The sequence below is a fragment of the Marmota marmota genome, unplaced genomic scaffold (genome assembly GCF_001458135.2).
Source record: "Marmota marmota marmota unplaced genomic scaffold, marMar, whole genome shotgun sequence".
Classification (NCBI taxonomy): Eukaryota; Metazoa; Chordata; class Mammalia; order Rodentia; family Sciuridae; genus Marmota; species Marmota marmota.
Window position 1 is genome coordinate 12466467 of NW_026000000.1, and position 12242 is coordinate 12478708.

The window sequence follows — 12242 nt, forward strand, 5'->3', positions numbered from 1 at the left end:
TCTTCATCTTTTGGTCTGACTCTTGGTCTCAGTTGATGAAAACTGTGGTAGCCATTTTAATCAACTCACTGGTAATTTTTTTTTTTTTTTTTTTTTTTTTTTTTTAGCAAAGTCCTGCAAAGTTTTAGGAGTTTTCTGTGAATGTCTCTCTGGGTTTATTTTACCTGCTGTTGTCTGGTGTCTTCAGGAGTGAAGAGTTGGAAGGTCTCACATAGTCATTCATAGAACTGGCTGGGCCTTTCATCAGGCTTTTGGAGTACTTCTTATATGTTGTTCATGTTAAAGCCTCTCCTTCTCCCTTCTTTCAGGCTACCTATTAGGGCCTTTTGATGTTTATCTATAAGAGGTCCTCCACTTTGTTGGGGTCCCACCCTGGCTCTGTGTTGGAAAACTGGGACTGGACATAGGCTTGGATGTTGCCTTGTGTGTCCATAGCGTGTTCCTCTAGCCACTTTAAAGCTGCTTGGTCACCTTGTTTGCATTCCTCTGTCAATCTAGGTGGGTTGGTGTATCTGCATATTAGACTGCATCAGCTCAATCATGGCGTAGAGTGTCTGTGTGTAGGAGGAAGTATGATTTTTCCAGTTCAAGAGATCAATGGTGGTGAAAGGCTGGCATACACAAAGGCTCACGGGGAAAAACTGGTTTCCTTTATGTCTTGTCTTTGTCAGGTTTTTCTTCTGTTTAGTTTCCTTTAGGTGGGTCTTAGAGGCTATACAGTCTAAAATAACATCAACTTGGACTGTCCTTCCAGACAGGCTCTCAACCAAGAGGGCTGTTTCTGTACTATCTTTTGCCAGCAATCAATATAAGGGAATTGGCCTGGGTGTCCAGGGGTTCTGATAACTATTAAAAGGACCTCGCCAATGACACTTTTGTCTAAAGATCCTTCTGGTGGCCATCCTACCTACTTGGCCATTCTAATTCACGGAGAATTAGAGAATTTTGTGGAGTGAGTTTCACTGCATAGTAACCATTAAAATATTAAAGTTTTCTAACATACATTTTAAAAGACTTAGTTTACTTTCTGTGCTTCCCATGTTCTACCCTCTGTTGGTATTACACAAAGGACAAGACTTGTTTCATTTATCTCCAGGTATTCCCTTTTCGGGGACTTATGGTCTTGTTAGCCTTTCAGGTCAGTATCAGCCCCTGATCTGGAGCTTCTACCTAGATCTTGGTTGGTGGAATTCTGCCTCAAAGTGTATGAGGTACCACAGAGCGGTAGGTCGGGAAAAAAACTTGCTTTGGTTCTTGAGTAGGGTCAGAACCCCTCTGCTGTCTATCTCATTCACATACTTTCATACAGATATGTTTAGAATGAAATATCTGTACTGCCCCAATTCCACAAATTCTAAAACCAAAGGAGTCAGTTTCCCCTCTGCTTACTGACCCTGAACAGAGACTACTTGGGTGACTCCCCAGGTCTTTTTTGAACTCCTTATTCATAGTCAAATGGTCCATCAGGTAAGCCATTGAAGGAACAGCAGCATACATTGGGGAACCACTTTATTGAGCTCAAAACAGTACACTATCACCCTCCAGGATTCATCTAGTTTCTTTACTGGTCTCATTAAGGAGTTGAAAGGACTATAGGTGGGTCATATCATGCCCACTTTTTCCAGTTCCATGACAGTCACAGTTATCTCTTCTTGCCCTCCAGGAAGTTTATATTGTTTGGTATTGGTGATATGCTCTAGTGGTGGCGGCAACCTTAAACTCTCTGTAGCTAATTTTTCTGATAGTAACCTGTGTCCCTTCATGCTTAGAATATTTACTTATTTGTTTAATTCTCTTGTGTGTTAAATAGCTTTGCATCACTGAGCAAAAAAGTACAAATAATGGATATATACAGCTTATTATTGGGATATCTGGCAAAATCTGAACAAGCTTTGTAGATTAAATATTAATACTGAATCAATTTTAATCTCCTGACTTTGATTGTTATACTATAGTTGCATAAAATAATTCCATGAGGAAAGAACAATTAATTCGTGCTTAAAATAAAATAATGCAATAAAATTAAAATTATATAAGTTTGATGGCAGTGTAACTATTGTACTACATTAAAACACTGACAAGGCCTACAGTATCATTATACCAAAATGATGTTTAAATTTATAGACATATATACTAATAAAAATTGAAAAGTACAAATAAGCTATCACTAAAATGATATTTCATTCTACCAAAGTATTAGTGACAAGACGATTGTTTGGGTACTGTTTAAATAGCTGGCATTTTGAGAATTTGAGTATGCAAAAGTCAATAACACTAGTTTTCACTCGCAAAATCCATTTAAAAGTTAGTTACAGATGCCAAGAAACAGCTTAAAGTATTATATATTATTTCATCATACATATATGATAGCCAAAAATATTTTACTTCAAAATTTTCATATCATACATGTCTGGGAAACCATGTTAACTGTTATATAAACAGTCTAATAGATGACATTCAGATCATGTATTTTTTCTTTAAAATCTCTACATATTCTTGTGATGCTTCTGAAAGTAGATCTTGACTTGACTTATGAGTAGATCCTAGGGGAGAAGCTCTAAGGGACCCAGATTCAAGTTCATCAGCCACTGGAGAGAAAAAGAAAGAACTATATTATCATAATTATATTGTTTATTTAAATAATATTATCATAATTATATTGTTTATTTAAACAATATAAAATTAAAATTGAGAATTTTATCAGTGTTAATAAGAATGAAAAATATGTATGTATATTTATAATTCAGATCACTATTAAATATAATTTGTTCATTGCTGCACACTGAATATCATTATAGCTGGGTATCAGAGTTCTGGTTTTCCCAGTCATCAGTTCAACCACTATGTTCTAAGGTACTATGATAAGCACTGGAATGACAAGATGATACAGTTCACCACAACAATCATATACCACAACCTGAAAACACAAATGGACAGGCATATGCTATAGAATCACGTATCAAATAGGGCACTACTGAAACACACAGAAGGGATTTGTATCCCAGTTTGTATCAGTATTGTAGGCTTTTTGGAGGTGATATGTAATTTGATACCCAAAGGATAAGGACAAAGTATGACAGAAAGAGGAAAGAAGTACATGCAAACAGCTAGAAGTAATGAAGAACACTTGTGGAATTATAAGTGGTTCAGTGTGGCTAGAGTCTAGAGCCAAGAAGCAGAGCACACTAAGTGATAAAAGAGATAAAACTGAATAAAGAAAATGCCAAGAATCAAATTGGTTTGGGTATTTTTAGTTCATGCTAAGGAATTTGGAATTTTCCTTAGGGCAAAGCATAAAGCAATGACTAAGTAAGTGACAGGAGATTTAAAATGAGACTTATCATGTGATAGTTAATGAACTACAATTGCTTGACTAAGTGTTACTTAGATGAGGCCAGGATTTTGTTACAAACCTGTTCTTTTATAAGAACAATTTCAGTGTGCAGATTGACAGTTTCATAAGTTTCATAGGGATGGCAGAAGTGAAGAAGAAAGTGTTGAGCAAAAAAGAGTTACATGAACTTGTTGAAAATTTTAAAAGCTATGGAACACAAATAAGTGAGGAATAAGTATATTCTTCATTAGCAATGTCTACAATTTACATCTTTCACTCAAAGTATATTAGAAAATAATATTTAATGTAGAATCTATTAAACAAAGGAAAGGGATGCCATTTGCAATTTATAGTTTATTTCATAAATAAATTAATCTAAATGAAATGAATTTTGTCCACATACCTTCTTTTAGTTCTCTAGTTATACTTTTTTCCAACTTCTGCTGCATCTGAAATAAGTTAAACAGTATTTATAATGTTTAAGCTAAATAGGAGACATTATTATGAGAATGTTATATCACTTAGAAACATGTGGCCTAATTTAAATAAGGCTTTTAGAAACTAGATCTAACTTGAGAATTACTTTACAAAAATTACAAATTAAACAAAATTCCTATTTTCAGTATTAAGTAATAGAGAATTTATATGTACAATTTATATGTATTTAATCTGATGAAAAATATAAATAATATTGGCCAATTAAGTATATATATATCATTTAAGAAGGATGTTTTTTTTTCCAAAAAAATTTACCCATTTTATTTATACATTGCAATCGCTCTACAATTTATGATATTATATAGAAAAAACTGAAAATACACATTATTTTGTAAAACCAAAGACAAACACTGAACCCAAAGATAAACGTTTTACACAAGAGACCCTTTTCCTGAATTAGTATTGAATCTTAAATATCTATTTCTTTTGTTAAAATGATTATTTTACATATTCCCTAAGTACATCTGCATTACAAACAGCTCAGTAACTTTCAGAAACTGTTTCTAGAGGCTTGTTGTAAAAGGAAGCACACAACCAGAAAACAGAAAAAGCAAAAAAAAAAAAAGTTTAAATTGTGCACAATACTTAGCATGTCAAACACGTTTTAAAAAGTAGGCATTACTTTTTACATTGCAATAACAAGGATTCAAAATGGAAATACTAACAGTACATATAATGTATTGCTACATGTAATGAGATTATTTTTCAAGCTGAACTGAAATCACACATTATATAAAGTTTAGTAATAGCCATGTAGGCATGTTGCACCATCCATCAGTTAAAAAAAAAAAAAAAAATCAAATAGGAAGCTGGCTTGGCCATTCCTTACACTGAGAGGCAATTTCATTTCCTATTCCCAAACTCAACTAGTGGATTTCTGTATAACATTGCTGAATAAAACATACATTAGGGCTGGGGATGTGGCTCAAGCGGTAGCGCGCTCGCCTGGCATGCGTGTGGCCCGGGTTCGATCCTCAGCACCACATGCAAACAAGAATGCTGTGTCCGCCGAGAACTAAAAAATAAATATTAAAATTCTCTCTCTCTCTCTCTTAAAAAAATAACATACATTAGTGTGTCTGCCTGGCTAAAGGCAGTCAAGCTTAGCCTTTGTAGTGGAGGATGGATGAATGAGAACTGTTTAAAATGGAATTATTTCTGGGGTTGGCATTTAGCTGAAAAATCCTCTCTTGGGAGCTTTTAAAAACTCCAGAGTTATCAAGTGTCCTGATGAGCCTCTATGGCTATATTTAATCCTTTCCCACTTGCTCTCTCACTAGGAAGGAGAGAAGCTGGAATTGCAAATTCTGAGAGAGGATTTAAAAGCCTTAAGCTGGTTTGAGGTCAGGCCATGGTGACCCAGGCAAGCTGCTTACTACATTCATGGGGGGCTTTCCCATGCTGCCAGGGCCAGCTATGTTAAGCTTCAGGGACAGAATCTTAAGCCACATCTAGCACTTACACATTCAGCAAACACAGGTGGATTTTTAACTTGGTAAATCTGAAATGTCATTTTGCAGACTAAGACTGCAAATCTCTAAGATTTTAAAAGCCACACATTGCTAGTAAGGTGATTACGGTAATGACACAAACTCTTGGATGTTTTCTTTTCCCATGGAGTTAAGACTTCTAAGAAGGATGCTGTTTTATTAACACAAAGGTTAATCAATTTAATTCATATCTTATACTGAAAGCATGACTTTGTGATTCTAAGCAACTCTGCCCTTTATAAAATTTCTCATTTTTTTACTCTAATGGATTTTTCATTTCCATTCTCTACTTTTATAAATTCAAAACTTTAATATATGTTTTATGCTATTAATTTTTCTGCAAAGAATCTTAAACAAATAAATAAAGTGGTATTATTTGTTATCTAAAAATTCCACTGACAAATGATTTAAAACATTATACTATTTGGATTATGAACAAACTTTTTTTGTTAATATGGATGCAAAGATTTCAGAAAATTTGCTTGAAAAAAAGGATAAATATGTTAGAGTCAGTTTTCAAAGTTAACTTTTCATTGACTCATGACTTTCTACATTTGGAAACAAAGAAAAAATATACAGCTCTTCAAATGTAACTTTTATTTCTTTTCAGAAATTAGGGTCAATTTTTTAAAACATTGATTTGTTATAGTTATCTACTTAACTACAAAATGTGTAGGGATACTTCAAACTATTTTGCAGGTGTCCAAATCTAGAATGTTCTTAAATATTTTTGTAGAAAAGCTATTCTCTTACGAGTGCTCTAAACAGGGCCTAACATAGATACTGAACATAACAAATATGATGATAATGTGATATCTAAAACCTTCAGGAATTTTAGGTGGGATGACAAATTGTTTTGATTGACAGGTTTCCTAATATCTTAGGCCACTGTTTTTGCTAACATTTCTGTGACAGCAGCATTACAGACAAGTTTTGTACAAATAACTCAATACTGGATGAAAGGAGAAGCCTTTATTGAAAGAATCATATTACTATTAATAAACACTATGTCAAATGTAAAATATATTTTTATAAGACTTGAATTAAGCAACTACCAATGTTGTGTTATTATCTTTTCACCCAAAAGTTCTTCTATTATAATTAACTATAGGTAATAGATTTTATTATGTCTTTATATCTCACCCACAAATATCTGCATAATACAAAAATTTTGCTTTCAAAAGATATGTTTTATACTGAAGAAATCCCCTTTTCTCTTTTTCCTTCCATTTTTTTTTCTTCCCCTTTTGGTGCAGGGGATTAAATTCAAGGCATTATGTTAAATATGCATTCTATTTCTTAGCTGTACCTTCAGCCCTGTACTCAATATATGAATTTTCTCTCTAGAGAATACTTGTGATATAACAAATTTTAAGTGGCAGTCAGTTTTTCCTCCGAACTCTTGAAGAGCACCTGGTAGAAGTAGTACCCTCTTTTCTGGATATGGAGTGGGCTCTCCCTCCATAAATTCCCTCCCAGGTTTTCACTGACCTTTGAATACTTTATACCATTAATGACAGCTAAGGGCAACTGCTCTTTGGGAATGAGATACAATGAAGACAGGAAAGCTGAGAGGGAAAAAGACTCAGAACACCGTGAGGGAGGGGGCTGCTCTGGAGATGGTCACCTGAAAGCATACTTAAAGAGGTCCAGTGTGCTGAAGACTTCAATTTTGTGCTGGCTGGTGAGAGGATGGGGTAGTTTAGGTCACAAGTTAAATTTGACAAATGTTAAATAACTTAAAAAGTGCCTTTCAGTAGTGTATGATGGTGAACACCTGTAATCCCAGTGGCTCAGGAGGCTGAGGCAGGAGGATCGCAAGTTCAAAGCCAGCCTCAGCAACGTAGTGAGACCCTGTCTCAGAATAAAAAATGAAAAATGGGCTGAGGCTGTGCATCAGGGGTTAAGTGTCCTGGGTTCATTCCCCTGTACCACAAAAAACAAACAAATAAACAAAACAAGAAACAAAGCCTTTCATTTAATTCTAACTTTCCTATTAAATCATAGTTTCCTCATATTTCCCTTAGTAGAAATTCAGAACTGTTGTATTCAGTTGAATGGTTTTATAGAGTTCCACAGATTATGGAAGGAAAAAACAAACAAAAAATGTATCTTGGTGACACTAATCACTGTCGTATTTTTAGATAAGGGTACTTCAAATGCTTGTTTTTTATTTTTATTTTTTGGTGGAATGGAATTGAATCCAGAGCCTCACACATGCTAGGCAAATGCTCTATCACTGAACTATATCCCCAGCCTTTTTCCTAAAAATTTTGTTTTAATAGAGGGTTTTTTCTAAGTTACCCAGGCTGTCTTGGAACTTGCAATCCTACCTCAGCCACCCAATAGCTGAAATTACAGGTGTGCACGACTACACTCAATAGCAAAGTCTTTTGAAATTCACAAGGTAAAATAGCTTAAGGTAAACTAAATGTTATCAGAAGAAATTTAAAAAGTTTAGTAAGTTGCTAATTTTCATGTTATGCTTAATATTAAATTGAAAGCTATATTATCTCATTATGAAGTCAAATACATATTTAATAAAAACACTCCTCATTTTCTCTGTAGCCTTTCTGTTTATTTTTATGTGGAGATTGTGTTTCAGATGATGAAGGAAGCCTGAAGTACAACCTTAATAAAGGGAGAACATTTGCAACTTCATTTAAACTTTTCCATTTTTCAAAAAAGTAAGAAAGTGTGAAAATTATATAGAATAGAACAATGTACCATGCATTTAACTTATTAGAAGAATTATCCCCTAATTGGCTGTTTTCAAACTATGTCCATAGAAATCTAAGATACTAAAGGATGAGACTGAAGGATAATGGGTTAAGGAAGTCAGAGCTTTAAAACCTCTAGACATCCTTTAGTCAGATAGCTTTACTTCTATGTTTAATATAATACAGTTTCATACCATTTTTAAAAAGTTCTACTGTTTGAAAAAATGTTTAGAAAATTATGAAAGTAAAAACAATCCTAATTTTATATAAGAACCAAAATAAGCTCAGATATAAGCTGCTTGAGGTCACAAAGCCAACTGGTTGCAAGTCAGGAATGGGCTTTAGGTCTTCTTACTGAGCTTGGAGTTCTCTGCAACTACTTCTCTCATATTAATCTCTCTCTAGAGATTTTTAAGTGTGGCTCAGAGAAAATTCATATGTAAAACTTTTTCATGTAGCTTAATAATGTTTAAGTCTAAGATATAAGAGTAGCTCAATAATGTTTAAGTCTAAGATATAAGAGTAGCTCTCTAATAAACTGTAAGTTCTAAAAGTTATCAATACAAATAAAGGAATACAAATTAATATCATAACTTCTAATACTTAAGTAAACTTAAGTTTTAAAGCATAAAGTTTAGACATTACAGAACAGAGAACTCAAAGGAGAAAAATTTTCATGTTGAACCAAGCAAGCTGTAAACTGAGAAAATTATTCCTTACAGGAAAAGAACTCATAGGCTGGGGTTGTGGCTCAGTGATAGAGCACATGTCTAGCATGTGTGAGGCACTAGGTTTGATCCTCAGGACCACATTAAAAAAACTAAATAAACAAAATAAAGGCACTGTGTCCGTGTACAACTAAAAATATTTTTTAAAAAAGAACTATTCATTTTCTCCAAATAGGATTTACCAAAATTATTCCACAAATAAATTATTCAAATTATTTATAGAAAAATTAAATACACAAAACACATTTGTTTTTACTGTCCAGCATACTTCTTGTCTTCTCATCATTAAGAGATATATAAGGAATACTGGAACATATAAAGTGATAATGGGATATATAAAGAAGTGAGTTTAGTTTCAATTATAATTTAAATCTAGGCAGAAATGACAGGAGAACTTCATTCCCTGGCCTCAAGTGAGGACTTGTATTCTCGCTACCTTACTCATGAGAGGAGAGATTTACCTAATGTGTAAAAACTAGATGAAGTACACTGAATGCACTGGCCTAAATATGCCATCTCTTTAAGAGATATGTCTGCCCACAATAATGTGAAATCAGGTCTTCTGTCATCTCTCCAGGTAGCCTGCTTCCAGAATAGATGTCAAATATTTGTTTCTTCTACTTACAACTTTGTATGTAAGCATCTCATCTGTAATGAAGCATCAGAAGACCACTATACTGCCTATCTAAGCCACAATCACCCATTAGTTGTTATGTGTTAGGAATAAAGTTAGTGTGTTGATCTCCCTCTGCTGGACTCCTATATTCTGAACTGAGATGGGGAGGAAGAGTGTTATTTGCTGCCTATCACACAACAGCCCATGAAAGATGACTATTGACTTAGACTAATATTTTCTTCTTTTTGTATTCTTATTGTATATATTTCAAAACAATCCCCATTTTACACAGGGGAAAGGTTAAAAGTAAGATTTTAGAGTTAGAGTAATACAGTGAAATCAACAGTAGAAAAGGACAATAAAAATAAATGTTTATTTATTTAAGAGAATTTATTGACAGGCTCCTATTAAATGGTACTTGAGCTTACATGTTAGAAAATAATGTTTCATTCTCTTTTTGAGACCACTTTTATAAATATACATAGTACTATGTACATACACACTTCCACCATTAATATATTTTTAGTAACAATTTTTAAAAATTAAATTTTGACATCATTCTCTCAAGGAGCACTCAAATGTTATAAAAATATCCACTCAAATATAATGAAAACAGTTGTTTATGTTTTAAACCACTGCAATTCACTATCAAATTATAAATAGGGTAATATATAAAGAAAATAACACTTGTATTTTGTTCCTTTGTTAATTGGGAAACTGAAAAATGAAGTACAGAGCCATACATATATTGTAAAGAAAAATAAATGAAAGGAGAAAATTAGAAGAAGTTGAAAGATTATCTGAATTTTCTAAAAGATTAAATGGCATCTGGCTTAATAGATAAAATGAAATGAGGACTGGAGTAATTATATAACATTTAGCTGGTATAATAAACAAGTTTATTTAACTCTGTCTTCACAGTAATAAGCATAACTATATGAGTGTGATTAGAGTTACAATTCTGAGCAGACAGGCATTTCCTTGGTGATGAAAACAGGTCTATATTTATTTGGGAAGACATATGACCCCCCAAAGTCTGTGGAGATACAATGGTCCCTCATGTAAAAAGTTAAAAGTTTCAGGAATATTGTTTTGGTTTTGATGTATTTAGACCGTCACATTGAGAATAAGAATTGATAAAATTAAATGGACATTTGAGAAGTAGAGTCATGCTTAAATAAGTCACTTCAAATTTTGAAGTTTTAGTAATACACCAAAAATCCCAAACCAATCAATGGGCTGGGGATGTGGCTCAGTGTTAGGAGCACTTGCCTATCTCTACCATCATGGGGCACTGGGGAAACTTCCCTATTTAAAATATTTACTGAATTACTACTGTGTGTCACACACTGTATTAGGAAGTAAGTTTTACCTTCTATCAAATGGGAATACATTTTTAAGATTTCACTTATCAGGGCAGGGTATATAATTTAGTGTACTGTGTGTGCTTAGCACCCATGAAGCCCTGGATTCAATCCCTGGCACCCAAAACAAAACAAAAAAGATTTCAGTTATCAGAAAAGAATTCTACATACCAAAAAATCTAAATAGTGACATATCTGTTGTTTAGGCCAAAACTTTGCATTTTTATTTTTATTTTTTTTTTTAGTTGGAGATGGACACAATATATTTATTTATTTTTATGTGGTGCTGAGGATCAAACCCCAACTCTACCACTGAGTTACATCTCCAGCCCCAAGCTCTGCATTTTTTAATAATAAAAATGAATAAAAACAAATAAAACTATGTGTTTGTTCTATAGAACAACATCTAAGACTTATATTAGAATGCAAAAACTAAAAGTAAAAATTAGCAAAACATATGTAGTAATTGTAACTACAATGGTGCTAAGTGTCAAGGCTAAATTTCATATAATGTAGTAGATAAAATAAGAACTAAATGATAAGAACATGGAGAAAACTCGATCAACAACCAGTACTACTGAAATCATAGAACAGAGCAATAATATAACAATTTTATTTAAAGTTAGGAAAAAATGTTATGAGATAGAACTTTATAAGAGGAATGGTCCAAAATATTAAAAACTTGGAAATAAGCAAGTTGGGTAAAAAGGTTTAGTTATTAATGCTAGTTTTAACATTTTCTTTCTGGAATCATATAAGTCTTTATGTCCGTTGTTTTATTATACCTCATTAAAAAACCTACCATTACGATGGATGTGGTGGCACATTCCTGTAATCCCAGCAAATAGGGAGTCTAAGACAGGAAGATTGCAAATTCAAGGCCAACCTCAGCAACTTAGTAAGACCCTGTCTCAAAATTAAAAACAAAAAGGGCTGGAGAGGTGGCTCAGTGAGTTGTGCCCTTAGTTTCAACTTCTGGTAAAAAAAAAAAAAAAAAAGAAAAACCCAAACAAAAAAAACAAAGACAAAACAAAACCCAAACCCAAACCAAAAAAACAATAACTATCCTACCATTTTCTATCAGTTTAGATGGTATGTTAACACCTTTTGTAATATTATTTATTTTTTATTTTCCTAACAGGAAAAGTAAAATTCCTTGCAACTATAGAAGGGAACTTCTTTCTTTAAAAAATTTGTCAATGATAATTTTATAAGACCTGTCAAAGGGGGATGGGTTGTAGCTCAGTAGTAGAGTACTTGCCTAGCACATGTGAGACATTGGGTTCAATCCTCAGCACTAAATAAAAGTAAATAAATAAAATAAATTTATTTTTTAAAAAAACCTTTCAAGGCATTCATTCTTCAGTAGCTATACAGACATGTATTTGTATCTTGATAGGAGAGTGCTTTTCAATATCTACTATGAATTGGCAAGATAATGTTCCACAAAGAAATAATGTATACCTTGAAACTGCTAGATTAAATTAAAAAT

At 33.1% G+C, this 12242-nt stretch overlaps 1 protein-coding gene across 13 annotated transcripts in view; it reads right to left on the minus strand.

Moving 5' to 3' along the window:
- Positions 1-1492: 1492 nt before the first annotated feature.
- LOC107153403 (ankyrin repeat domain-containing protein 26) overlaps positions 1493-12242 on the minus strand; it is a 113011-nt gene continuing 102261 nt past the window's right edge. For 10 of the 13 annotated variants that reach the window (XM_048807580.1, XM_048807578.1, XM_048807581.1 and 7 more), the window contains 2 exons: positions 3738-3783; positions 1493-2588 (listed from right to left, as the gene is read on the minus strand). In XM_048807580.1, the coding sequence (XP_048663537.1) occupies positions 2458-2588; positions 3738-3783 (177 nt within the window). In that variant the 3' untranslated portion in view covers positions 1493-2457. Of the gene's footprint in view, positions 2589-2770; positions 2869-3737; positions 3784-7099; positions 7177-11396; positions 11657-12242 lie in introns of those variants that run through there. The other 3 variants (XM_048807575.1, XM_048807579.1, XM_048807576.1) reach the window with 3 other exon arrangements.